The 27,514-nt window shown below is 54.4% G+C and overlaps 2 protein-coding genes across 7 annotated transcripts in view; both read left to right on the forward strand.

The window, feature by feature from the left end:
• The window catches only part of PIP5K1C (phosphatidylinositol-4-phosphate 5-kinase type 1 gamma), a 49,534-nt gene extending 28,824 nt beyond the window's left edge, over positions 1-20,710 (forward strand). Inside the window, exons 6-19 of one of the 5 annotated variants that reach the window (XR_010607663.1) lie at positions 1,130-1,282; positions 3,268-3,567; positions 4,059-4,264; positions 5,549-5,632; positions 6,120-6,168; positions 7,173-7,257; positions 7,606-7,767; positions 8,717-8,855; positions 9,149-9,181; positions 12,825-12,929; positions 13,209-13,341; positions 13,838-13,884; positions 17,383-17,466; positions 17,857-20,710. Coding sequence is in view for 4 of the 5 variants with exons in the window: in XM_065652239.1 (XP_065508311.1) it covers positions 1,130-1,282; positions 3,268-3,567; positions 4,059-4,264; positions 5,549-5,632; positions 6,120-6,168; positions 7,173-7,257; positions 7,606-7,767; positions 8,717-8,855; positions 9,149-9,181; positions 12,825-12,929; positions 13,209-13,341; positions 17,383-17,727 (1,794 nt within the window). In the remaining variant the exon portion in view is untranslated. The other 4 variants (XM_065652236.1, XM_065652239.1, XM_065652238.1 and 1 more) reach the window with 4 other exon arrangements.
• A 1,401-nt stretch (positions 20,711-22,111) lies between these two features.
• Positions 22,112-27,224, forward strand: CACTIN (cactin, spliceosome C complex subunit). 2 transcript variants are annotated; one of them, XM_065652407.1, is made up of 10 exons: positions 22,112-22,272; positions 22,696-23,179; positions 23,716-23,811; positions 24,203-24,348; positions 24,432-24,594; positions 24,721-24,838; positions 25,058-25,250; positions 25,601-25,723; positions 25,867-26,159; positions 26,568-27,224. In XM_065652407.1, the coding sequence occupies exons 1-10, from the start codon at positions 22,136-22,138 to the stop codon at positions 27,056-27,058; spliced, it is 2,244 nt and encodes a 747-aa protein (XP_065508479.1). In that variant the 5' UTR covers positions 22,112-22,135; the 3' UTR covers positions 27,059-27,224. The 2 variants fall into 2 exon arrangements, with proteins under 2 accessions (XP_065508479.1, XP_065508480.1); XM_065652408.1 differs by having other exon boundaries at positions 25,891-26,159.
• Positions 27,225-27,514: the final 290 nt, after the last annotated feature.

The raw sequence follows: 27,514 nt of genomic DNA on the forward strand, positions 1-27,514 counted from the left end.
AACAAATCAGTGCCAGTGCATGGTCTGACAGTAACAGTGGTCACCAGCCGTGCATCCAGGATCACGCTGCCTGATGTGATGAGTGCTTCAAAACTTGAGTGAGGTAAAGCGCTCACCTCGATCGCAAGGGTCACGGCTCTGATTTGTTGCTTCTGCTTCCCCTGATTCTCTCTTGCCTGCCACAGCAGCAAATGCCTTTAATTATGCATGAGATAATTAACTTGATAAAGTCTTGGATCATTAATCTGCACAGTGCTGAAAGCTGTTTTCAGTATGTAATGATGAGCGTTTAATTTGTTGCTCTGATTGTGTCCCTTACACCCCCCACCTCTCTCTCCCCATCTCACCTCTTGCTGTGGCAGCTCTGACGCGATGCTGCCCCGAACCCACTCGACCTCCACACTCGCCCTGGGGTTGGTACTGGGGTGCAAAGGGCACGTGTGTGCTTGCGCTGGGGCTTTTTTCCTGCGGCTGGGCACGTCCTCGCTGGAGGACCCGCTGTTTGCATACCGATGTCTAGAAATGTCCTCCCAGCTCAGTTCCCAATGCACTGCCCCTTGCCGTGCTCACTCAGCGCTGAGCCCTCGCCTCGTTTGGACACCTGGTCTAATACTTTTGACGTGATTCTAGCAGGATTGTGGGGGTAAGATGTGGCTGTTAGAATCCTCTTTAACGGGGGAGCACAAGGCCAGAGGAGGCTGCAGAGAACAGCCGGTGCATTGTGTTGCCTCCAGCACGGCGGTCCGTGGTACCCTGAGCAGACTGTCGTGTCTCTTAAAATCCCGTCTTTCTGTCTGAGCTGATGGTGATGTGCTGAGAGAAGCCTAAATGTGATACACACACAATGAGATGAGATGTCATCATGAAGCCTGGATTTTACTGAAAGCAGATGATTAGCTTGAATCTGAGCAGTTGAGGTGCTCTGAACTGTAATTGCTGTCTCTAATTGGAAATCATCCATCAGCTTTGCTGCTTAGGCCTAACCTATATTGAAAATAGTTCTCACTGAAGCTTTGCTCCCCTTAATCTCCCAGGGAAACAGAGGGCTGGGGAAAGTCCTCAAGGGCATAGAACTCAGTGTGCAATGACTGGGGGCTGAAAACATCATCTTTTTCCTTTTCTTCCCTAGTATTCGTTATGTAATGAGCCTCTGATCGAGCTGTCAAACCCCGGTGCAAGCGGCTCCCTCTTCTATGTCACCAGCGACGACGAATTCATCATAAAAACCGTGATGCACAAGGAAGCTGAATTCCTACAGAAGCTCCTTCCTGGCTACTACATGGTGTGTATCACCCAGCACCGGGGACCTGACTGGGGTTTGTTGTGGCAGCTTTTCTGTCCAGAGCATCACACAGGCCACGTCCTCCACCTGTACCAGGGACAACGTGAATAGCATGTCACAAAACTGGTCCCAGCAGCACAGATCCTGCCAATTATTTGCAAACTCCGTGGATAAATATGTGGCAGATAATTGCGCTGTAGCTTGTAGGCGTGTTCTGGCCTGAAACCAGCTTTGCAGATATGTGTTCTGAGTGTCCATTTTCCAGCCCTAGTTCACTCTTCTTGGCTTGGCATCACGCATCTGCCTCAGACGGGCTTTGGGGATGGCTGGTGATCGCAATAACACAACTGCCTCGGTTTTGTGGGGAAACCACTGTTGTCCCTGGCTGTCTCCTGTATCTGCACCAAGCTAAAGACTCCGTGTACCGACCAGCTTCACACCTCCAGTCTGCTGGAGATCGTTGTTGCCTAAATCTCAGGGCTAGCGAGGCAATATATTGAGCCCCACAGGACTCATATGCGGTGACAAGTAGTAAATTGGAACCAAAACTGATGTTTTGGCGAGTAAACCAGGAGCTGTCTCCCTGCATAACTGTGCTGAAGGGTCCAGCCCTGTAGACGAGGGCACTGAAGTTCAGTTAGAACCACCCCGGGATTAGTTTGCCATAGAGATGCTGAGAAGACGATGGCAAATGATGTTAATGCTGCTCTATCTGCCTGCGTGCTGCAGTGGATTTATCCCATGATACACTGTTTTTATGAAAATACTTGCCTTGCTCGATATTTACTGGGGAAAATTTGGCAAAGTGAGACAGGGCCTTGGGTGTCTGTATGTAACTGCCAGCCAGCCGCTTGCTTTTGCAAGTGACGGTCGAGTCCCTGGACAGGATGAGCTTTCTTGGAAGGTGTGTGTGTGTTGCCTAATGTATGTAGTAAATCAGGTGGAGGGTTTTAAATGGGAACAGAGTTGCATTGTTGTCCCAAATTCTGCAGTTGTCCTGCCTGGCAATCAGTGTCACGAATTAAACTGAACTTACCTGCCTAGTGCAGAGTTATGTGCTAATCGTAGCATTCCAGTGTTTGTGGGTTACTGCGGGGGTGACGCGCGATCTCTGTGCTGTTGTTGGGAAATCCAGCCGGTGTAAAAGGACACGGTGGAAAGGGAGCAGGTTTCATCCTGAGTTACTTTCCAGCTGGGCAAGTGCAGTTTGCGTTTGGTTTCCTTCTTGCTGTTGCTCGCACCGTGTTGAGCAGCACATTCCTGAGGCCAGTCAGGGGAGAATTTATAACACAGTCGTGTCTCTGCCGCCTGTCAGAGGATCTGTCAGGTCTGTCCTTTCTTCCGTGGCGTGCAGGGATGTTCTATTTCCCTCCCAAATTTTCCCAAAGCTGAACAAGCAGGTCATGCCTGCCATGTCATTCCTAATAATACCGCTGCCTAAAAAAAGGACATGATAGCAGAGCAGGATATCCGTGTGCTCTGGCCAACTGTTTTGTAAAGCAATTCTGAAAAAGGAGGAGAAGATTGTTGTTTTGTTTAGAAAAAAAAAAAAATACTGTGTCCCTGGTTTATTCTGGGCCAGAGAACAGCTCTTGATTTCTGACACTTCTGAAGAGATGAAGATAGCTGTTATTTTTAAACCTGAAGTTCCCACTTATTGTGTTTATTTCTCTTCCAGTTTGGTTTCCCTTTTTTAGCTGCTGTTGATGGGGAAAGCGGGGTATTTCCAGACTTGGTTATTTGCCCAGAGAGTGTTGAACATCTCATTCCCTGTATTCAAGGCATAGTGGTATTTTCAGATCCTAAAGCCACTGAAATACAAGAGTTTGTCGAATGTGTACAGTAAAGTTCATAAAATCTCTAGGTGAAGAACCCATGGTCTGACTGCTCCAGTATCTGTTAACATGCTTTGTGTTGGTTACACAGAAGGAGTCTTCGGCAAAAATCACCTTTCCCCATGCTTTTTTTTTCCCACCTTGCTGCAGAATCTCAATCAGAACCCACGGACACTGCTGCCGAAGTTTTATGGACTGTACTGTGTGCAATCAGGGGGCAAAAACATCCGCGTGGTCGTGATGAACAACATTCTGCCTCGCGTGGTGAAAATGCACCTGAAATTTGACCTGAAAGGCTCAACCTATAAACGCCGGGCATCCAAGAAGGAAAAGGAAAAGTCCAGTCCTACGTACAAGGATCTAGACTTCATACAAGACATGCCCGAGGGCCTGATGTTGGATGCTGACACCTTCAGTGCATTGGTGAAAACTTTGCAACGCGACTGTCTGGTAAGGAAGCAGCGCAGCTTGGGGAGCAGGTTAATGAAGTTCTGTGGCTCTGGAGCATGAGGAAGAGCAAACAATTGAGAGCCTTACTGATCTGCTGACCCCAAAGCAGGGTCAGTCCTTTCCACCACCCTCTGCCCTGAAAGCAAAGCAGTGGAGCTGGATCTCTGAGGGCTGAGGCTGTGCTCCTCTGCCTGGCGCGTCAGCCTGCTCCTCTCGTACCTGGGCTGTTGGTGCTAAACACATTTCACCCATCCAGTGTGCAGCAGGTGCCTGGGACAGCAGTGTTATTTGCAAGCCTTCAGCCCTTTGAGTTGATTGAGGAATGGCCAAAATCTATGCGATCAAGTCCAGAGATGATTTGGTTCAGAAACATTCAAAGGAGCTGTTAGTGGGAATGTGGACAGGCTGTTCCGTGCTTTGGGGTCTGTGCTGTAACTGAGCTGCTGGCCTGATATTTTGTCTTTGTTCTTAAACTCGATACTAACCTGTAGGTGTTGGAAAGTTTTAAAATCATGGACTACAGCCTCCTGCTTGGGGTTCATAACATAGACCAGCAAGAACGGGAGCGCCAGTCTGAGGGAGCCCACAGCACATCGGATGAGAAGCGTCCCGTGGGGCAGAAGGCGCTTTACTCCACGGCCATGGAGTCCATCCAGGGCGGGGCTGCCCGGGGAGAGTCCATAGACACAGACGACACGTAGGTGAAAACACGGTTGTGTTGTGGGGCTAGGAGGGGTGGAGATGGGGGCTGGAGGGGTGAATCCCCTGCTGAGGGGGGGACCATCCCCGCATGGTCGAGTGAATGTCTCTCCCGGGGGTGCCGGTGCTGCCGGTCCACCAGCACGGTGTGGAAGGGGCAAGCTGGGCTGGGAAATATTTCTGTGAGACTCCAGCCTCACACTGATCTCTCTTCTTAAGGCAGTCTGTAGGTTCTCAGCTCCTGTAACAGCCTCTAAACACCAACCCATGCTCTGGAAGGGGAGAAACAAGCTCAGTTCTAGCTCAGCATCCAAATCCTGGGGTGGAAGTGGGGATCAGCCTGTTTCTGGGAGCTTTGGAGTTCGCTCTCCATCGCTCAGTCTTTGGAAGCCCTGACGGTACCCAAGGCCATCCACAGTCATGCAGTGCCACCTATTCCCAGTCAGGTTTTCTTGCTCACTCCACCTCCTCACATGTTGAACAGTCGTGCTCCTGGCTCTCCTCCCCTGTTAGCAAACAGCAACATAGCCAAGTGCTGGAGTAACTGGTGGAGCTGTGGTTTGGGGAGTTTCCCCAAACCTGTCCTGTGTGGTGCCCGATCTGTGGCTCTTGGGCTGCAGGTGGCTCTTGCCACTGTCCCTCTGGCTCTGGACCGAGCTCACGAACAAATGGTGGAGTTTGCCATTTGTTGCTATCTGAAACCAGCTGCTCCAGTTTTGATGGAGGATCAGTCACGGTGGAGCCAGGATAATACTTTGGTGTTTCTGTTCATTCAAGTTTCATCAGTAATTGCAGTGCCTGCCTGCTAGCTGCATGCTTTTGGTGTGTGCTGGTGGCTGCTGCATCTTTGGCAGTTCTGGTACTAGTGTGGATGGGACTGGAAATACACCTCGTCCTTGCAGGTTTGCTGCCCTAACAGGCAGAGAGCTCACACTGACCTTATAAATAATGTGATCCTCAGAATAAAATGTCCCATAGCGAAGAAAATATGATGTGGTGCTTTCTGGCCCAGGCAGAGCTGTTGGCACATGACACAGGTCCTGTCCTGATCGTGTTTGGCAACCTGGACAGCCAGAAACCCCGGGGACACCATGTGTGTCATGGCCGGGGTCAGTAGGTGAGTTCCCCTGGTTGTGCACAATGTGGCTTTGCAGGTTCTGCCTTGTGTCTCATCACACCAGAGCTCTCTGTTCAGAGCTGCCGTCCGCCCTCCCGTACGTCTTGGGGCTTTACAGCTGCTGTTTTTGAGGCTGCACTTGCTGAGGTTTTGTTTTACCCGCAGGATGGGAGGAATCCCAGCAGTGAATGGCAAAGGAGAGCGTCTCCTGCTACATGTAGGAATAATAGATATCCTTCAATCGTACAGGTAGGTAGCTCTGCAGTCATCTATCCTTTAAGTGTGTTACATCTATTTTGATACTGAATGTAAGCAGCAGGATTTTCCTCTCCTGAAGAGTTTGCTGATGAACAGGCAGGCTGCCTAACGCCGTCTGGCAGTACATGTAGGGGGCTGTGGATTTTTATCATGTCTGTAGAACAGCTGGTGACACAGAGCCATTCTTCTGAGCTATCATGAGTTGCTCATAAATAAGTTTCCTGTCTGTGCCTAGGATGGGCAGTATATCTCCAGGGATGAAAGGTGATTTTCTGCCCCTCTTACAGCCCAGCTCCTCCCTCCCTGTGACCTCAGGATGCCGGTGTGCTCAGCTGACCTCTCTTGCTGGAGGAAAGCTCTGCTCCAGATGAAGAAGGGATCATTAGCAGCTCCGTGATCTCTCCTGTGTGGGCTATGAAGGACGGCTTAGATATAGAGTGTGTGTCTGAATCTCTCTCTTCTTCTCTCCTGGCATTAGGTTCATCAAGAAGCTGGAACATACCTGGAAGGCCCTTGTCCATGACGGGGTGAGTGTCTGCACAGGCAGGAGTTGTCCAGGCCTTGGCAGGATTACCTGGCTTGGCTTCGTTTATACGAGTTGGTGCCAATTACCTTGCTATTTATAGAGCCTGAACTGGCACAACTGAGGCTGATGAAAGGAATAGTTCTTGTCTCTCATGCCTCCACAGCTGTGTGGTGCCACTTATTCCCAGGCAGGTTTTCTTGCTCACTCCACCTCCTCGCATGCTGAGCTGTCGTGCTCCCAGCTCTCCTCCCCTGCTCCCATCTGTCATGTTCCTTCTCCCCGGGACACCAGGAGCTGTGCACACGAGGCACGTGCGCTCGTGTATGTGTCGAGGAGCCCCGCGTTTGCTCTCTTTGGTGACTGTGCTTCTACTCCAGTAAGCGACCTGGTAATAAATCCCTTGGAGTGTTTCCCTGCTGTCTTGGCTCCTGCAGCAGCCGAGTACATGTTTACAAAAGAGCAACCTTAAATGTGCAACTGTTTTTTGGCATTGCGTATCCCAGCTTCTCTTAAATAATAAGGCAAAGGAACATGTAGATGCCAAATCATAGTAGCACAGTCAAACATCAGAAGCAGAGACAGCTTCAGTTTTACTATTTTAAACAAAAAGTGCAAACCATTTTAAAGATAAGGAGACCCTTGGCTGAATTTTGGTGTCCGTGTCATATGGAACAGTGTCCAGGTGTGCTTTGAAGATCAGGCAGCAAAACCAGAAGAAATTTGAGGTTTGTAATCAGGCCAATATTTGAAAAATCCAGGAAGTCTACAAAGGAATAAAATCACCAAAATCCATTATAAAATTACAGCAAGAATATAATCAAATGCAATCAAATCAAAGGCTTCAGGCTTATTTATAGCATTAATCAGATCATTTCAGTTAAGCTTTTCCATTTTAACACTCTATCAGTGCTAAATGTTGGAATAAAAAAGACTGCATTGGTTGTTACAGAAACTCTGCCTTGAGATATAATTTCAAAATTAAACAATTGCTTCTTGCCTTTATAGGACACAGTGTCAGTACACAGACCCAGCTTTTATGCAGAGAGATTCTTCAAATTCATGACCAACACAGTGTTTCGAAAGAATTCCTGTAAGTACCTAGTCCAGGAGCTGCTGCCCTGTGATGTGGGAGAGGCAGAGCCTTGTGTCCGCCTGGAGAGTTTCTGGGCCGGAGCCTGAGCAGGCTGTTCACCTGGAACACAGAGTAAAGCTGGGGAACAGCAAAGCCCTGGGGTTGTCAGGACTCGCTTTGTTCTGCTCAGGCTCCCAGCCAGGAGCGATCTCTGCAGCCTGACTCACGTTCAGCCCTTTGGAGACAGCACTTGCAGAGCACACGTGTGCGCGGCGGAGGGCAGAGGCCTCTCATTCTGAAGGGAAGAGTGCCTTTGGTGTGACAGCAGTTAGTAATTTCATCTTCTCTTCCACTCTTCTCACCCAGCTCTGAAGTCGTCTCCCTCCAAGAAAGGGCGCAGTGCCTTGCTGGCTGTCAAGACGGCTGGTCCCACGGCTGCGCTTTCCGCCAGCCAGCTTCCCTCGGAAAAGGACGACACACAGTATGATCTTCGTGCAGCCAGGAGTTACCCCACGCTTGATGACGAAGGTAAAGGTCTCGTTTGGTGGCTGATGGCGGTGTGATTACCCTCTCTCTCGGAGCAGTTCCTTAGGATCTTCCCCTGTTCTCAGCGAGCTCCCCACTGTGCACTAGCCATGTCTTCCTTGATGAATAAATAGCTCTTCATTGCAGGTCTTGCTGTGCTTTGCAGGTGCTAAACTTAACCAGGACAGGGGAAAAGCTAAGAGGATATTGTTTTGTCACAGCACTAGCAGGTAGTTGATTGGGGAAGCAACGCCTCTGCGTCAGACAACCAAATCCCTTCTTCACAGCACTGTGTGGTTCCGCAGTAAAAACGGTCACTTGTGGCACTGCTGCAAGGCAGCTGCTGCCAACTGGCACCAGCAGTCACAGCCCAAAAGCAATCAGAAAGTTAAATTTTCCACCCTTTAAAAAAAAAATGAGAGAGGGATCTAATGACAGTGTTTGGACAGTTACTAGGGCAAGATCTTGCCACTGAAAAAAAGATGAATGGCTTGATTCTGTGCTGCCTTTTCATCACTTCCACCTGGGCTGGATCTATAGGTCTGTGGTGAAGGACAGGCTCTTCGAGTGCGGAGGTGTTAGATTTCTACCTGTGCAAAACAGTGAGCATTCGGTTTGTCGTCTTCCATCACTTGGATATTTAGCTCTGGCGATCCAAGCCTTTAATCTGGCTTTGGTTACCAGTGAGACGTCTTCACTAGTGTCTCCTGGAGCATTGTCGTGCTGGACACGGTGCTTACGGGCTCTCTCTAGAGGATGCCTCGGGAGAAGCTGTTGTGTTCATCAGCCCAGCTCAACTTCTTGCCTGTTTGTGTTTTGAAGCGACTGGTCCCAGTGCGCAGGTGGATGGTGGAACAGCCTCACACGGGGCTGCTGTAGGTCAGGTGTTGGTGTTTGACGTACTCACGTTTTTCCTCCTGCATCTCTCCTGCCCTCCGCTCCGGGCCAGCAGGCAGGCCAGACCTGCTCCCCTGCACACCTCCTTCCTTTGAAGAAGCCACCACAGCCTCCATAGCCACCACACTGTCTTCTACATCCCTCTCTGTTCCCGAGCGATCCCCTTCGGAGACCTCCGAGCAGCCCAGGTACAGGTGAGGACAACACTCGTCCCCCGCGCCCGCTGGAGTCGAGCAGCTGCTGTTCCTCTCCATGCTGCAGATCTCGGCAGGCTGCCCTATGCTCTGGAATGCTAATGACCGATTTTAATTAAATCTCTCCTGGGAGCAAGCAGACACAGCTTTTATGGGATTAATTATTGCTAGGAGAAGTGTCAGCTGTTAAGTAGAACATCTCCCTCATGGGGTGGGGGTTACATTTGGGGGCAGTGTAGGATTTCTGTCTTAAATCCCTCCTCAAACTCAACTGTTCCGGTTTCTTTCTGCAGGAGGCGCACACACTCCTCAGGGCAGGATGGCAGGTGAGAAAAGTGTCTCATCTCTTGTTGTGCTGCTGCACAGACACCTCCTCACGTTTGTCCCTGTGCTAAGGTCTGTCGAAGGGCAGCATGTGAGTCTCGGCAGCCCTAAGATTTTGGCATGGTTCTCTGCAGGATGAGCTGCTTCCTGCAATCAAATAATCCCTATTTCTTACACAGAATTTTCCTTCTAAGCAGGTCTCTCAGTGCTTTGCAAGTAATTTTAAATATTACCCCTGTTATTTGATGAGAAAAGAGACAACCAAGTTGTCCAAATTTACCCACCCAACCAGGACCAGCATTGGGAAGGTCATTTCTGTCCCGTCTGGGTAAGTGAGCCTTAGCAGCAGGAACATTCCTCCCCTGTGCATCTGCCTGCACCCGGGTGCAGCAAGTGTGAACATGGGAGAGGGATTTGATTTTGTGAGACGCTGAGCAGCCTTAGTCCCCTGAGAAGTAGCTTCCAGTGTTCTCAGAAACTCGGATACTTTAAGGTTGGGTTTTTTTTTTTTCCCCTCCTGTGGCGATAGGTGGCTCAGAGCCAAGGGCAAGGTAGGACAAAAATCCCCTACTGCATAGGGATGTCTGGATTTAGAGGCTTGTATCATATAATTATCTCGCATATTTTTGCACTGGTAATAATGACCCCATTGCCTGTGTCAGCGGGATCTGTGTGAGGGCCCTTCGTTTGCTGCTGACAGCAGGGACATCTCATGTTGTAGGCGCTGACTCTGAAATGCACATCAGAGCCTCGGTCTCTGCCGTGGCCAGAGGAGCTGCTGGCCAGGCTGCTGTCCTCTCTCCCTGCAGTCAGTGTTTGGTGCTTTAGAGGAAGCCAAGAGCTTTGGAAGATGAGGGGTGGCACCATCTTACAGACATCTCCCCTCGTTCCTAGCTTTTAGTGATGAGCTGAGCTTCAAACCACATACACTGTGAAAAAAATCCCTTTCTGTGGTATTTATCAGTGAAAATCACAGAATGGTTTGGGTTGGGAGGGACCTTAAAGATCGTCTAGTTCCACCTCCCCTGCCATGAGCAGGGACATCTGCACCAGCTCAAGTTGCTCAGAGCCCCGTCCAGCCTGGCCTGGGATGTCTCCAGGGATGGTTCATCTACCACCTCTCTGGCCAACCTGGGCCAGGCTCTCACCACCCTCATGGGCAACAATTGCTTCCTTATATCTAAATCTCTCCTTTTTCAATTTAAAGTCAGCAGCCCTTGTCCTGTCACTACCTGCCCTTGTAAAAAGTCCCTCTCCAGCTTTCCTGTAGGTGCCCTTCAGGTACTGGAGGCTGCTGTAAGGTCTCCCTGGAGCTTCTCTTCTCCAGGCTGAGCACCCCAACTCTCTCAGCCTGTCCTCCCAGCAGAGCTGTTCCAGCTCTCTGATCATCTTCATGGCCTCCTCTAGACTTGCTCCAACAGCTCCATGTTCTTCTGAAGTCTGGGGCTCCAGAGCTGGACCAGCACTGCAGGGGGTTTCACCAGAGCGGGGCAGAGAGGGGAATCCCCTCCCTCCACCTGCTGCCCACAGGGCTGGGGATGCAGCCCAGGATTTGATCAGCTTTCTGGGCTGCAGGCACACATTTCTGGGTCATGTTGAGCTTCTCATCAAACAACACCCCAAGTCCTTCTCCTCAGGGCTGCTCTCAATCCGTTCTCCACCCAGCCCAGATTTTTGCTTGCAATTGCCCAGACCCAGGTGCAGGACCTTGCACTTGGCCATGTTGAACCTCATGAGATTCACATGGTCCCACCTCTCCAGCCTGTCCACGTCCCTCTGGATGGATCCCTTCCCTCCAACATGTTAACCGCACCACACAGCTTGGTGTCATTGGCAAACGTGCTGAGGGTGCACTCGATCCCACTGTCCATGTCAATGACAAAGACGTTAAGCAGCTCCAGTCCCAGTACCGATCCCTGAGGAATGTGACTCATCTCTAGTCTCCACTTGGACACCGAGTCACTGACCACAATTCTTTGAGCGTGACCACCCAGCTAATTCCTTATCCATCGAGTGGTCTGTCTGCCAAATCCACGTCTCCTCAGTTCAGAGACAAGGGTGTCATGTGGGACAGTGTCAAATGCTTTGCACAAGTCCAGGGAGGTGATGTCAGTTGTTCTTCCCTTGCCCACCAACACTGTGACCCTGTTATTGAAGGCCACCAAATTTGTCAAGTACCATTTGCCCTTAGTGAAGCCGTGGTGGCTGTCACCAGTCACCTCCTTATCTTCCGTGTGCCTTTGTACAGTTTTCAGGAGGATCTGCCACGATCTTGCCAGGCACAGAGGTGAGACTGACTGGCCTGCAGTTAAAATACCTCTGGATGCTTCGCATCACTGAATGTTGGTAAATTCCTGGCACTGGAGGGCAAGGACCTACTTGCTGTTGAGTTGCAGCACCTGTTGAAGTGTCAGGGACTCGCGAAGCACCTCACCTCCTGCAGAATCCCTTGAACTCAGGGACCATTTGGCAAAAGGCAGCGACTTCATGCGCATTACTCCCTCGGTCCCTCCTGGAGGGCGTTGCTGTAGGATGTGGCTGCTCATCCAGAAATAGCTCAGGTGAACCGTGTCCTAGAAGTGACTGTCCCTGGGCCACACAGGGAGCTTAGTGACTTGGTCACGAGCAGATCTGTCTGTCACAGATTTGCCACAGCTACAACCACCCCACAGAAGTGTGACCTTTGCTTTTTTTTGCTTAGTTTCTCTATTTTTGGTGCCAGTGTCTCAGTGTGCCCTTTCCAGGGGAGCGGGAGCCCGAGTATTTGCAGAGCACTCTGTGATCCCCTGGTGAAAGCCAGTGCAAGAACAAAGTTCCTGAAGCATGAATTTACATTCTTGAGCTGAAATGAAAAAGCCCTTACCCAATTCGCTCAAGAACACGTCGCACCTCTGATTATTCCTCCGGGTTTCTGAGATCCGCCCCCGCCAGGAGGAGAGGAGCGAGATCCCAGCACAGAGCTGGGCAGAGCTCCCAGCGCAGGGCAGGACGGTGCTGCTGAGCCCGGAGCTCATCCCAAGCCCTCGGCTTGGCAAGCTCCTGCTCCTCCTTCCCATGAGGACTACGGAGCCAGCCCCGCTAGCACAAGCAATTACTTTAATAGCACAAGATATTAAATTGAAAACTGTCACAAACAGTTCCTGAGCATGCAGATAAATCTGATGTTAACCCTGGAGCGTGCCTGAGCAGCTTTGGTGCACTGGGAGTATCGGAAGAGGTCAGAGGCTTTGGCCCTTGTGTGGTTGATAGATAACGCTGGGCTAATCCTGGACACAGGTTTTCCCTGGAGGCCAATTCTTGTCTGTCCTCCCATACTCCATTTGACACTGCCCGTCTTTTCTGCAGCACTGGCTAATTAATCCCTTTCCTCTTGTCCTCTTTTCCTACCGCGTTATTCTCAAGCACTGCAGTCTGACAGGACTGACTCTTTTGCCTGGGATTTGGGGTTATCCAGATCCTTGGTGCTGGGAGGATTGACGGCTCTGGCTGTGCCGGGAGCTCGGGGCAGAGCAGCAGGGCTTGCTCCTGGGGGAGCTGCGGTGTGAGAGGCCGGGCTGACTCAGGACTGATTCAGCCTGACCTAAAATTGAGGACTCTGCATAACTAGTGCCCAGCTGAGCCTTTGGGCCTCTCTTCGGTTTCCAGGTCACACGAGGAGGTGCGGGTTGAGGAGGAGCTTCAGCAGATCAGTGTCGAGCTGGAACCCAAGTGTGACGTTGAGATCGTAGCTCCCGAAGAAGATGACAAAGAGTGAGTGTTTTGGAGCACTAGGCAGCTTTGCAGAGCTCTGCCCGGTGTTATTTGGTCTGTGGCAGCTTGTGCTGGAGGCTTTGTAGGGCACCAGCCCTCCTGGAGAGATGGTGTTTGCCCAGACAGTTCAGTGAAGCTGAGTGCTGCTGCTCCCAACCTGACTTGATCTTTCTGGATGTGACAGCAGAGTGTCTTCAGCTCCTTTATAATAAATCATAGTCTTGTTTGCTCCTTTTCTGATTGCAGCGAGTAGACTCTGTCATTTCTTCCCTTCTCCAGGGAGGCAGCTTCTTCAGCCTGTGCCATTGTAACATCCACAGCTACAATAGAGGTGGAGACAGCCAGCCAGGCCTCCGAACCAGCCAGCCAGGCCTCGGATGAAGATGACGTGCCAGTCACAGACATATACTTTGTAAGATACCTTCTCTGCCTGGCCTCTTAGGGGTGTGATGGAAAAGGTTGGACGAGGCTGTAACAGTCTCGATTTCAGGCAGTCGGGTGCAGGACAGCGTCTGCCCCATGTTGAGCACCTTGAGATCTTAATGCTGGATGGGTTTTGAATGCAGGGAACTGGGTTAACCCTTGGAGAACTCAAAACGGCATCTGGTGGGGCTCAATGGGTGGCACCGCTGCTGTGGATGTAGCTGTGGGTGTGCTGCTCTGCTGCCCAGCACACACGCTGGAAGGGGTTATCCAGGCCAGTGTGTTCACTCCCAGGACAAGCCAAGGTGAACAAAGGTGCAACTGAGAAGTAGAGAAGGAAGAACTGAGGTTCTTCCTTCCTCAGGCAGCGCCTGGCTGCTTTCCTGAGCACAAACATGCCGTAGTGGCCGAGAGCCAGAAGGGAGGTGGTTGCAGCGGGGCTGACCTCTGGCTCTGCTCAACTCTGGCTTTTCCTTTCCCTGCAGGCAGCTGCATTAGGTGGTGCAGTGGAAACCTAGTGCTGAGCCAGGGAGTAAGTGAGGTGGTTGCTGGTTGGCAGCAGAGTGCGGTGGAGCCTGGCACTGTGTTCCTCTCTCAGCTCGCGCAATGTCTGAGCAGCTCCTGCAGACCAGAGGAGAGTTTTTAGCAACGTGTCCCTGCCCTGTGGATTCCCAGAGCAGAGCTGAGGGTCTGATCCAGGGGAGCTCTCCCTACGCCCAGCCACTCAAACCTTCTCATTAAAAGAGGTGCCCAGCCCCACCCTGCTCTGACTCGTTTCTGTTGGTTCTGTGGAGATGAGTGGAGCCCTTGTGATGAGCTCCTTCAGGCTCACCTAAAAACAGCAACGTTTGCCTCTCCTTGTGCTTGCGTGACTGCTGCAGAGCCACTCACTCGTTGCCGAGTCATTCCCAGGCTTGCGAGAGCTCTGGAAGGAATCGGCTCCATTTTAAAAGCTTGTCTGTTTGGGTTTTTATGCATGCTGTTCAAAATGCAAACAGCTCCCTCTAACACTGGCTGCTCTTTCTTTGCCTGTGGATGGCAGCTGTGTGCAAGCTGCCTGCAGATACCGCCTGCTCCACCGGCATATGTCTTCCAGCAAGGGTCAGCTCCTTTTCCTCCCTGTCCCTTGGCATATGGACTCCCCCCAACTTGAGGGGCACCTCTCTCTCCAGAGGAAACCATATGTTTGCAGTATGTGCTCACAGAGAGCGTGACTGACTGCTCATCAGCATTTCATACTTCATCTAAGTCCTTGAGTTTTGCATTAAATGTGTGTCGTGTGCTGTGGAGTGTTTCTCACTGCTGGGATGAAGGGAAAAGCTGATTTGGGTTCTCCTGGGTGCTCTCCTTGGAAAACCACTTGAGCTGTAGCTCAAGTGAGGCTGCACCAGAGCGCAGAAGGGCTGGGAGCCCAGCAGCTCTTGTAGGAGTGTTCAGGAGCGGTGGCGGTGAAGCGATGTTGTGTGCAGAGGATGATTTGGCAAGTCCCAGGGGACGGTGATCTGATCTTTGGAAGTCTGCTCCTGAAAGGAGAGCGCTATACGCTTCTGTTCACCCACAGGAGAATAAAAGTGCAGATCTTGTGGCAGGGCATGGGCGCTGCTCTCCCCACGCACGGCTTTCCCGCCCGCTGATCCGTTCAGCCCTGGAGTTGCCCAGCCCCTTGTTTTTTGCTTTCTCTTTCATCCTCTCTTTCACATCATCCTTTTTTCCTCTGTTTGCTTTGTCACTTCACCTGCCCTGGGGCCATCCAGTTCACAGATGGGAGGTACTGGATTTACTCTCCCCGCCAGCGCAGACTCCGAACCACCTCGCGTTCCTCTGGGATTGTAAGTGAACACGCTAGCACGTAGGGGAGCAGAGCTGCAGCTTTGAAACACTGGGGCCAGCACTCCCTTTCCCTCGGGTGCTGTGGTTCTGGACTACGTGGCCATTCGGAACCAGCCCAGCAGAAACCAGGGAAGCAAATCAAAATCACACAGCTGGATCTCCCTGTGGGATCTTGCAGAAACATATGCTCTGCCCTCCTTTTCTGCAAGTTGGTGACGCAGCTCTTGCCGTGGGAAGGGCTGCAGTGTCACCCAGCCCTTAGACAAACTTGCAGGCACCAGACCTGGCCAGAGGGCAAAGGCACCTGAGTCTTTGTAGGTGATGTTAAGCTCAGCTCTGTTGGGCCAGGAAGCCAGATAGGGTTCCAAAGAGACCATTAAGATGTTTTGAAGCTGCTAAAAATCCAGTTGCAAATACAAACGTTTAGGCTTGTCACTTGTTGTCTTTCTCGTGGCTGGGATGGTGAGCAACTCATAAAGCCAAAGGAGTCAGGCACTGCTGCTGGGTCAGGTGTGGTTTCTGCCCTCCGGCCCTTCTCAACATCACCAATGTGCTCTGTGAGCAGTGAGGGTTTTCCTTTCCAAAAGACGCAGGGAGACAGTTGAGCGTTTAGGGCCTGAATCCAGGTCTCAGACTGCTATTAGTATTTCCCTTCTCAGGCTTTGGGAGAGCTGGAGTCCTCCGAGGGCAGTGGCAGTGCTGTCGCAGCCTCGGCACAACGCAGCACCCTGTGCGTCAGGCAGGGTCACCAGGCAGGTTCTGGGGGACACAGGGGCAGGAACGTGCTCCTGCCCTTGCCTGGTGGCATGAGGATGGTTCTGCACCGATGGGGCCAAACGGGCAACCCCTCCCGGCAGCTCCTCCTGCCCCCTTGGCTGCCCCAGCACTGGGAGCATTAATACCAAGCACCGGATGCTCCTTTATCTCCCCGCTGGGTTTGCAGCTCCCTATATTCTCTGAAGCTCTGAAAGAGGCAGCTGGAGACTGTGGTTCAGTCAGGATGGATGAGAAACAGGATGTTGAGCTTTCCTGTGCCTCTAGCAGAGCCCTGTAAGAAGCTCCAGGCAAGAGTTTCTCTTCCTTCCTTCCTCCCAGCGGTCTCTGCTAATGCAGCTGCAATTATCGAGGGGGTTCAGCATGCAGAGCCCAGTGCTTCAAAGCTCCTCTGACTTCTTGTAGTTTTTTGTACATCGTAGACTGTTACACTTGGTTCCCAGGCTGGGAACCCCCCCAGGCTTCTTGCAAGCATCCAGTTCCATTTCTCTTCCTCTGCAAACCATTTCTCTTCCTCTGCAAACCCCAGGCTGAATCCAAGGGGGCAGTTTCCTCTCTCTGGGAGCACCTCTGGAGCCAAAAGAGCCTGTTTGCAGTGGAAGTGGGTTCCCCCTGGGAATGCTGGAAGCAAACGCCAGCCCCTGAACCTTCCTGGGCTTCTCTGTGTGGTGTCAGCAGCAGAAGCGTGTTCTGTCACACCAATACCTGGTGCCATAAGCGGCTCCCTTGACACACGTTCCCTTCCCCCTCATTCTTTCCAAGATCCAATTGTGTTTTGCCTCCTTTGCCGTGCTTGTTCCCATCACCTCGCTATCTCCAAGACTCTCACTGAGAACTGTTTCCTTTCTGTGGCCACCATCCACCATGGTCTAACCCACCCACCTTGCTTGGCCCACAGGGAGGGGGGAAGGCACAGCAAACCAGTGCAAGTTTCCTTGTAAAAGCTTCTGGAACACCAGAGGTGCCAGCGTGTAGCTAGGGGGGAGCTGGGAGTGGGGAGCAGGAACCGAGAGCTCTGTTGCTGCCCGTAGGTAAGTCACTTCCCATGGCTCTTGGTGATGCTGTTGCAGGGAACTGAGGTTTCCCTGGCATCTCAAAAGCTCTAAAAATCTGTCCTGCAAGAGCAGAGGTTGTGCCGTCCCCAGTGCAGCTGGAGCAGGGTCCAGTGTCAGCTGCTGGCACCTGTCCCTGTGCCGGCTGTGGGCGCAGGTACGTACCGAGGATGACGATGAGGAAGGTTCCTCTGCTGAGGGCTGGCACTGAGCTCCTTTCTCTCCCTCCAGGTGAACAGCTGTTCTTACTGTATTGTTTCCTACTCTTTTTATTTTCTCCTTTTATTTTTTTTTTCCTCTTCTCTCCTTTGCTCCCTGCTCTGCTGCTGCTGCTCTCCTTGCATTCTCCCCGCCGTCTCTGGCCACTCTGGCAGCCGACAGACGAGAGGAGTTGGGTTTACTCCCCGCTCCACTATAGCGCTCAACTCCACTCTGTCTCCGATGAGGAGAGCGATACAGTAAGTGTACAGAAACGTGTGCCGGGTGCCCATGGGTCGAGGTGGGAGCTGGCGTTCCCTCTGCACGGTCAGCTTGCGGAGGGAGCCGCAGCCTTCACGCAGGAGGGGGCTCCCGCATGGCTGTGGCGGAGCCCGGCTGCATCTCAGATCAGCTCTGCGCCAGCAGGCGAGATCTCCTGCACGGGCAGAGATCCCGGCTGCTCAGCGAGGGTTGTGGCTTGCTCCAAATCCTTTGGTGCCGTGGAAGCTTTGGGGAGCTGAAGTTCTCCAGTCGTGTTGTCGTTACTTCTCTCTTTCACGCTCGTTTTGGTTCTGGGGAGTTGACTGGGCTCAGGAACTGGCGCAGGGTGGGTGCTGGGGTATTGACTCTCTTTTCTCTGCCTCTTGCAGTAATCTCTATGCAGACACAGAAGCCCCAGAGAGCAGCGATTCCCTCTGCAGGTCGATGTGTTCCCTTTTTGTTGATGCAGCCGTTCCAGTGGGATGAGGAAGAGCTTGCTGACACCAGTATTGCTGCACTGCAGGATCCCGGGCACTGCGTTTCAGAACAGAGCAAAACTATAACCATGTATTTCTACTTATCCCAGACATGGGCAGCAAAGAAACCACCCGCTCACCCACAGCTCCCACCGGAGATATCCAGCTGGGTGTAGAGAATCCTGGTAGTAACACAGTGTTTTCCAGACGTGCACTACCGTAGCTACCTATCCATGTGTGATACTGTGAACCTTTTTAATTTTTTAATCATGTATTTATTTCTTTTATCTTTGCACAGAGACAGCACAAATGTGCTTTTTTAAACGTTTAGTTTACTGCACTTTTTTTTTTTTTTTTCTTTTTTGTTGTTGTTGTTGTCATATATTTGTGCATCAGAAAGGAGTTTGAGACCTCACTGGAGAATTGGTAGGAGCACATTGCTGGGGACGGCAGGGACCGGAGTGGCTTCATTTGAGGCAGCAGCGTGGTCTGACCAACTGATGGAGTCAGGAGGTTTAAGGCTGTCCAGACTCTGCCACGGTTTTGCCGAGTGACGTCAGGCAAGTCATTTAACCACTCTGTGCCTCGGTTTCCCCTGTGCTAATGGGTGTACAGTACCCACTTCCGTTAAAGCACTTAAACCTTGGGATGAACGGTGCTATGTAAATGCAATGTATCAAAGGCCATTGAATAGAATTGCTCCCATGTTACAGTAGTCCAAAGTAGCCATGCCAATTTACTTGGATTCAAAAATCGCTAGTGACTGCTCTTGATCTGTAACACTGTGGGGAAGCAAATGATTCCTGGCGACAGCGACATGCTCACCTCAGCTCTCCTGCGGACGTCGCAATGGGTCCTGCCTTCCCCATGTGCTGCACCACGGCGTCACCCCGGCCCTTCCTGCCTGGAGCTTCGTCTGAGTGGCTGCCGCAGCGCTGCTGGCACCAGACACGGGCACGGACAGATGAGAACTGCAGCTCCGGGAACCGGCCGTGCTTGAGTGCAAGTTCATCTGTCTGCCCAGCCCCAGGTGTGGCTTGTCCGGACCCGCAACCTGCTTGAGCCACGTAGCACCTCACATGATCACAGGTGTAACTGACTGCCCAGTACTCGGCGGTCACGAACGCTGGGTTTGCACGTATCCTCTGTACCTCAGGGCAGTTGGGGAGGCGCGTGCACATCCGCGCACACTGCAGGCAGAAGCCTGGCACCCTGTGCCGGGCAGTGTTGTGTTCATGGATTCTGTTGGACAAAAAGCTGAGTGACTGGGATGTTGCCTGTGGTAACATCTGCTGTTGGAAATTGCTGCTTCAGATGTCTGAGACAGTTTGCTTTTCGAGGGCTGCAGACTTTGGGCGAGAGGATTTGGTGTCACTGGGTGTGTTCTGATCAGGCTCATCCACCTGTCAGCAGGACACACACGATAGCGTTGTCTTGAACTCTACAATCCCATCGTTATCTCCCAGAGAGAAGAAATTGGTTAGGCCAGAGGGAGCCAGGTCTTATTCATGTGTTTTACAAGCCTCACTTGATAAAGAGTGTCCAAATCTCTTTATTCTCATCACAATCTTCAGGCCGTCCTCGGGATTACTTGTAGAGGAGTGAGGAAGTGGGACCATTCTCTCGGGGCTCAGTCCCCCCAGTCTGTCTTCACAACAGCACTCGGGATGGGTTAATTCAGGTCCCAGAACATAATTGGGCTGATGGGAAGCTCTTCCCCTCTGCAGTGTGCTGAGGATCTTCATGAATTGATGTTTTCTTGCCTAGAAGTACAGGACCCAGACTTCCTCCCTTACCTGCAGATGCTGTAGGGTTTGCTGTTCTCACGAGCACAGGACGGGGATCTTGCAAGCTGCTGCATTACGTGTTTTCTTGTATTTACCAAATAATCCATCAAAAGTCTTTCAAGAACCTCTCCTCTTTCAGTTGCTACTCAACAGCTTGTTCGCCTCGTAGTGTTGCTCTGTGACCCCTGTGCTCAGCTGGGAAATGGTCCCTGACCCTGAGCGCCACGGGGGGCTCGGCCAAGGGGAGACGGGAGGATGCGACCCTTCCAGCCTGACCTGCGCTGGGCTGGAAGTAACGGGCTTCAAAATGCTGAAAATTCAGCCTTTGGTTTTTTTCCTCCAGAAGTGTATGATGCCTTGTGTAGAGGCCAGAGGGAGCTGCAGCTTCAGCTGCTGCGCTGGAGGAACCCGGGAGGTTGGGCTGCCCTGGGACCACCTTCTGTGTCAGCTGGTGGGTTTAGTCTCCTTGGGTCTTTCCAACCAACTGCAATCAAGTATCTGGTTTAACATGGTTTAAGCATCATTGGGAGACTTTATTCCTTCCCCTCTTTCTGGGTGGTCTCTAAAGCTGCTTGGCCTCTGTGCAGGGAGCACCTGAGTCCCCTTCATGGAGTATCTCAGTGAATGAACTTTGCAAGCTGGAACAGTGCTTGGTCCCAAGAGATGTGGGGAAACCCAGACCCTTTGCAGTATGTTCATTCCGTGCATCATCTTTCCTCAAGTGTTTGGGCTTTTTGAGACAATCCTTGAGCAGTTCTTTAAAGCTGGACCCTTTGGAGCAAGCAGGTCTGGATACAGAGGGTGTTGGTCCTGCGAGAGGATGTGCAAAGGACTTAGAGCAATTTTGTCAATGTGGGGGGACAGGAGGAGCCTTCCCTTAGGGAGAGGCTGATCTGAAATGAAAACTGCCCCTTTCCAGGCTCACACACGCACCCCCACTGTGTGTCACCTCCTGTCCCGTTAGCTTGATGCTGGAGAGGAGGTTGAAGGGCCCTTGGTGTTCCGGGCTTGCTCTGAGCCCCCTCTGCACAGTCCTGCAGCACCGGAGCGGTGGGAGCTCCGCAGTGTTTCCCAGGCACGGTCAGAGGAGGGCAGGACTGGGTCTTGCCCACAGGAAAGAGCATTGGCCCTTTTTTGTGGAAGAGAATGGCTGTCTGCCCTCAGTCCGAATGTCCTTCCAGCTGTACTTCCAGCTCACCAGGACACGAGTTGCGGGCATTTCTTTGTCGGGGTTTCCCCAGTGCCCCAGCCGTTTGTAGGCAGGTGCTGTCCCTGCTGTGACCCCCCGCTCTCTCCAAGGAGGCTCCATGTTTCTTTTGCTCTTCCAAGCTCTGAGCAGAGCAGCTGGTTGTCCCAGAGCTCTGTTGGCCACCGTTCTCCATCCCTGTCACCCCACCTGGGACCCTCAGCTCTGTGGGACGTGCCCGGTGCCGAGGCCACTGCTGAGCTTTGGCTCGGGCTCTTGCCAAACCGCAGGTGGTTGCTGCCTGCCAGGGATGGATGTGACAAGAGAAAATCGGCATCTCTGTGTTCTTGCCATCAAGCTTCTGTGAAGGTTCTGCCCTTGGCAGGCACGTGTGGGGCAAAGCGAGGAGCCCCGCGCGCTCGTGCCGCGGGCCCCGTGTCCGGCCGCTGTTGGCCCTGTGCTGGGAGCAGCCGCCGGTGCCAGCCCGGCGCTGTGGGCAGCGCTCGTGGGGCTGGGCCGGGCTCCACCACGGCCCCGCGTTCCCCGGCTGCCGTCACCCTCCAGCTCGGTCCGACAAGGACGAGCCGAACGCCGCGGCTCGGGCGCGCGGGTCGGGGCTGGTGGTTCTTTCTGCTGGTGTCTGACGCGCCCCGAGTCTGTTCACGTTCCCACTCGTGTCCGCTCCGCGCGTGTAACGAATGTGATTAGCGGGGGCTGGCGGCCGAGATGTGATGCTGACCCGTGGGTGTTGCCATGTTTCTCCTTTTTTTTTTTCTTTTTTTTTGGGGGGGATTAAGTCACGAGCGCTTTTTTTCCTTGGTTGTTTTGAGGTTTTTTTTCCCCCTCCCGTTCGGGGAGACCTTTTTCCAGAAAACTGTAAATTGATGCTGTCTGTCCTCGGCTCTGTGATAAAGCTGTATCTGTGCTGTGCTCACCCCGCCCGGCTCTGCGTCCTCTGTCCTGCGCCCGACCCCGTTTTCGGGGAAAAAAGGAGGAGAAAAGGGACGGGGCGGGGTGGGGGCGGGGTCTCCCGGCCGGCACCTCCTCCCGCCGGGGCTTCTCATTGGGGCTGCCCCTGCCGCCGCCTGCGCCACCAGCCACTCGAGCGGCCGCTGGCCCCGCTGGGCTCGGCCCAGGCGCCTGGGCAGGCGGCGCGGAGGGCAGCCCTGTGTGCCGGGCGCTGCCGGAGGCCCCCGGGGCGGAGCCGCAGCCGCAGCCCATGGGCTCGGGGTCGCGCAGCCCGGCCCGGCCGCGCCGGTCGCGGTCGCAGCGGAGGGAGCGGGACCGGGACCGGGAGGGCTCCGGGAGCCGGGAGAAGCGCCGGAGCGGGGGCCGCCGGCGGGAGCCGAGCTCGGGGTGAGCGGGTGCCGGGCCGTGGAGCGGCCGGGCCTCGTCTGAGGGGGCCGCGGGTCCGGCGGAGCGGGGAGGGGACCCGCCCGGGGGAGCGCGGGCTCCAGACCAGGCCCCTCTCCCCGCCCGGGGAGCTGCTGGGGTGAAGGCGCCGGGCGAGCCCGGGGAGAGGCCGGGCCGGGCGGTGCCGGGGGGCTGGAACGGGCCCGGGCTGGGCAGCGTTTGAAAAGCCTCGTGGGTGACACAAACCAGCCCGTTGGGGGCCGGGGGGCAGGTACCACCACGAACGCGCGTTCGAGCGTTCTCGGCTCTGCCGGGAGCTCCGGCTGCCGCTGGGGCCGGTTCCCGTTCCCCGCTCCGGAGCACCCGGTGTGTGACACGGAGCCGGTATCATCTCCCAACTGAAACGCGGCTTTCCCCCCACCCCAGCTCTGACTCTGGCGATGCGAGACAGAAATGGAAGAAAAAGAAAAGCAAAAGCAGCGATCAGCCTTCTAAAAGCCAGAAGAAACACTGCTCACGGTCCCGGGATCGTTCCTCAAGCTCAGAGCATGAGCGAGACAAGAGGAGAGCCCGGAGCAGAGAGCGGCGGAGGAGGAGAGAGAGCTCCAAATCTTCTGTGTCCTCCCTCAGCTCCCCCTCCCCGCCGCGCTCCCGGGGCAGGGAGGAGCCGGGGCAGCAGCTGAGCCTCCAGGAGCGCTTGAGGCTGAAGGAAGAGAAGAAGAAGCAGGCTGCACTTATGAAAGCCTTGGAGACACCTGAGGAAAAACGGGCTCGCCGGCTGGCCAAGAAGGAGGCCAAGGAGAGGAAGAAGCGGGAGAAGATGGGGTGGGGAGAGGAGTACATGGGTTACACCAACACTGACAACCCCTTTGGGGACAACAACCTGCTGGGCACCTTCATCTGGAGCAAGGTGAGCTCTGCTCCACCCTTGCCTGTTGTCAGAGGCTGCTTGGAGGGGATTGTGCCCCTGCAGCTGCTGCAGAATGGGACGGGGAGGCAGGGGGTGTCGGAGGGACCTTTTGCTTGAGGTGAGAACCTCTCTAACACTATAAGCAGCCACATGAGCGTAAAGTGGTCGTCTGGGGCAGCAGCTGGGTGTTTCTGACAAGCTCAGTGGGGTTTTACCCCCTCTCTCCTGAAGACCAAGGTCTGTGGCCAGGGCTGTGGGGTGAGGATGTGGGTCAGGGTGCAGGAGGGAGACCCAGACCTGCTGGGAGCTCCCAGCTGAGCGCCACGCACCGTTTACTGGTGTGTTGGCACTGGCCAGGTTGGTTCGCATCCCTGGGCTTGAGCCTGGGTTTTGCTGAGGTGTTTCAGGAATAGGATTTGGGGGATTTGGGGACTTTCAACTGGATCAGAGCTCGCTGGAACAGCAGAGGTGAGTGGTTGATGAGGGGCTGTAGAGGTTGCTGGGTTTCACAGCTTCCCTTGGCCACTCTGTTTCAGGCGCTGGAAAAGAAGGGGATCAGCCACCTGGATGAGAAGGACCTGAAGGAAAGGAACAAGCGAATCCAGGAGGACAATCGCCTGGAGCTGCAGAAGGTGGGATCAGATATCCCCTCCCTCCCACATCTGACAGAGAACCCTGTGGACAGCCCAATTCTCACAGTTGCTCACCTGGAAGTCCCCTTGTTCTTCTCATTGGGGGTGCCCATAGGCTTTAGGGTTGGAGGGCTACAGTGTGCTGACTTCTGCTGTTCCAGGGTGAGGATATTCTCGGGGTTAAGTCCAGCTCAGGAGGTGCTGAGGCGGACAAGTGCCCGGTCATGGCACTCAAGCGTGTCTGTGTCCCTTGTACACCCAAGGGCTGTCAGTGAGCAGCCTGGTCCCCCGGCTCTCCATTGGCACGGCTCCTGGCCGGTGAGCGGGATCACGGCTGCACGGGGATGGGTGTCCTGCCTGGGGGCCTCACGTCTCCCTCTGCCCCGGGCAGGTGAAGCAGCTGCGCCTGGAGCGGGAGCGGGAGAAGGCAATGCGTGAGCAGGAGCTGGAGATGCTGCAGCGGGAGAAAGAGGCAGAGCACTTCAAAACCTGGGAAGAGCAGGAGGACAACTTCCACCTGCAGCAGGCCAAGCTGCGGTAGGTGCGCGCTTCCGCAGGGACAGGTGCCCCAGGGAGCAGGGGTGGGTGGCACTGCTTGCTGTCCCTCTTCTCTTGCCCAGGTCTAAGATCCGGATTCGGGATGGGAGGGCAAAACCCATTGACCTTCTGGCCAAGTACATCAGCGCAGAGGACGATGACCTGGCCGTGGAGATGCACGAGCCCTACACATTCCTGAATGGCCTCACCGTGTCAGACATGGAGGATCTGGTGGAGGACATCCAGGTGCCAGCTCTGCCACCACTGCGCATGTCTGGCTGAGGGGCAGCAGCTCGGAGTTCCCCCTCAGCTCTGCATCCCTGCCCGCGGTGCAGAGCTGTGCCTGACGTCCTGCTTGTCTCCTACTGGCAGGTTTACATGGAGCTGGAGCAAGGGAAGAACGTGGACTTCTGGAGGGACATGACCATCATCACGGAGGATGAGATAGCCAAGCTGCGCAAGCTGGAGGCCTCTGGGAAAGGAGGGCCGGGTGAGCTGTGGGGTAGAGCCAGGGGTGGGTGTCAAGGGGAGGGCGAGCGGTGGGCAAAGCAGCGTGTAGGGGCTGCCGCGTGTGCTCAGGCTCAGAGCGGTTCTCTGGGATCTGCTGGGTGGGGGCTATGGGTCTGGCCCAGCCGCCGCTGCCGGGAGAGCCCCAAGGGCCTGGGTGAGCACTCGGGAACTGACCTGCTGCCCTTGCCCGTCTGTTCAGGCGAGCGTCGGGATGGCGTCAATGCCTCTGTCAGCTCAGACGTGCAGTCCGTGTTCAAGGGGAAGACGTACAACCAGCTGCAAGTGCTGTACCAGGGCATTGAGAGCAAGATCCGGGCAGGAGGACCCAACCTTGACGTTGGGTACTGGGAGAGCCTGCTGCAGCAGCTGAAGGCTTACATGGCTCGAGCCAGGTGAGAACAGGGACTGTCCCCTGGACAGGACTGTGGAAAGGGGCAGCACAGACCCCTCTGTGAGCAGAGTTGGGGAGGCACAAACCTGAAATCTTTGGTGGAGAGGTTTTATACCTTTTCTGAGATGGCTGGTTCTCCCAAGAGGGAAGTAGGGCTTGGACACTCAGTGCCTTCTCCAGTGGCAATGTTTACAGTGAGGCCTCCAAGAGGGAGCTGAACTGAAGGGTTATTCAGCCCAAAACTACAAAACCCAGCAGATTTCTGCAGGAGGTGGTGGGTGTCACAGCTCTGAGCAGTGTAGAGATGGAGTGGTTCTGCTGGGTGGGACCTGACATCTCATCTCTTCACAGGCTGCGGGAGCGGCACCAGGATGTGCTGCGCCAGAAGCTGTACAAGTTGAAGCAGGAGCAGGGTGTGGAGAGCGAACCGCTCTTCCCCATCATCAAGCGAGAGCCCGCCTCCCCCAACGACAGGTACGCAGCCCTTTCCTTGGGCAGAGCAGCCATCCGGGCCTCTCCCATGGGGCACCTGGGACAGAAAATGCAGCCTCGTGCTCTCGTCCTTCCACAGACAGACCCCAGGTGGGCAGAGAACAAGGGTACCATCCCCGTCCCAGTTCTCTCTTCTCTCTTCCTTGCAGGCTGGATCCAGAGGAGAGCCTGGTGGTACAGCCAGGGCCGTCCTCTGAGCCTGAGGCTGAGCAGGATGCAGAGGCCAAAGCAGAGGCTGAGGGGGAAGCTGTGCTGATGGAGGAAGACCTGATCCAGCAGAGCCTGGACGACTACGACGCGGGGAAGTACAGCCCGCGGCTGCTGGGCCCCAATGAGCTGCCCTTCGACGCCCATGTGCTGGAGGCTGAGGAGGACACTCATCGGCTGCTGCTTCTGCGACAGCAGCTCCAGGTCACAGGTAGAAGCCTTGGGGTGCAGGGCTGGGGGGACATTGCTCTCAGAAAAGGGTGGGTAGGAGCTGGCTCTGGAGCACGTGTCCCGAGCTGGCCTGGCAGGGGGTGTCCCCAGGCAGCTGGGGGCACCGCAGCCTGGACAAGAGCAGGGAGCTGTGGCTGTGGGTACCTGCCTTGGGCCCTTCCCCACTTGCAGCCACACCACCAAGCTGGGGGGCTGTGGACAAGCGGGGAGGGTGTTTTGGGTGAGTTATCAACACAGCTCTGCCTGGTGCCCACCTGGAGTCCACAGGGCAGCACGTGCATCTCTGTGTTCTGCTCTGCATCCCCTGCCCAGTGTCTGCTGCTCGTCCCTCTGCACACCCGGGCCTGGCTGGCACTGCAGCACCAGATGTCACCTCTCATCCCTACAGGTGATGCCACGGAGAGCACTGATGACATCTTCTTCCGGAAGGCCAAGGAGGGCATGGGTGCAGACGAGGCACAGTTCAGCGTGGAGATGCCCCTTACGGGCAAGGCCTATCTCTGGGCTGACAAGTACCGGCCCCGCAAGCCCCGCTTCTTCAACCGGGTGCACACAGGCTTCGAGTGGAACAAGTACAACCAGACCCACTATGACTTTGACAACCCTCCCCCCAAGATCGTGCAGGGTTACAAGTTCAACATCTTCTACCCCGACCTCATTGACAAGCGCTCAACGCCCGAGTACTTCCTGGAGGCCTGCCAGGACAACAAGGACTTCGCCATCCTCCGCTTCCACGCTGGGCCACCCTACGAGGACATCGCCTTCAAGATTGTCAACCGGGAGTGGGAGTATTCCCACCGCCATGGCTTCCGCTGCCAGTTTGCCAACGGGATCTTCCAGCTTTGGTTCCACTTCAAGCGTTACCGTTACCGCAGATGAGGGGCTGCTTGACCCCTGGCACAGGGGGTCTCATCCCTTGTCACAGACACTGTCCCATAGATGTCTGTGAAGCCTGGCCCAGGGCCTATTCCTGAGGGTTTTCACTGTCCTTTTACCCTGAGGGACCTGAGACTTTAGTATAAATAAATAAGGGTTGTTTAAGCCATGGAATCCTAGGCGTGGGCACCCCACGCTGGTCAGTACCATGTGGCTCCTGCATGTCAGCACCAGCCAGTCCCACACTGGGCCAGCAGTGGGAGCTCCCCTGCTGCTCTGGGAGCTGGGCAGTGCTGGGGGGTGTCCTCACCCCCTCTCTCACAGTCCCTGCATGCTTTCAGCCCTGTGTCCTCCCGTTCCAGCCCCTTCCCAGCCCTGCCCACCAGCCCTGGCCCCCACGCCAGCCCTGCCTGAGCTGGACCCTCCCCAGCTGGAGCTGCAGCCCCTTTGTTGCCACTG

Source organism: Caloenas nicobarica, chromosome 27 (genome assembly GCF_036013445.1).
Source record: "Caloenas nicobarica isolate bCalNic1 chromosome 27, bCalNic1.hap1, whole genome shotgun sequence".
In the NCBI taxonomy this organism is placed as follows: Eukaryota; Metazoa; Chordata; class Aves; order Columbiformes; family Columbidae; genus Caloenas; species Caloenas nicobarica.

Excerpts from the sequence above, each read along its gene's own strand:
- CACTIN (XM_065652407.1), top strand. The coding sequence starts at position 22,136 with ATGGGCTCGGGGTCGCGCAGCCCGGCCCGGCCGCGCCGGTCGCGGTCG. Across the intron at positions 22,273-22,695 it reads CGGCGGGAGCCGAGCTCGGG|CTCTGACTCTGGCGATGCGA; the intron begins GTGAGCGGGTGC and ends CCCCCACCCCAG. Across the intron at positions 23,180-23,715 it reads GCACCTTCATCTGGAGCAAG|GCGCTGGAAAAGAAGGGGAT; the intron begins GTGAGCTCTGCT and ends ACTCTGTTTCAG.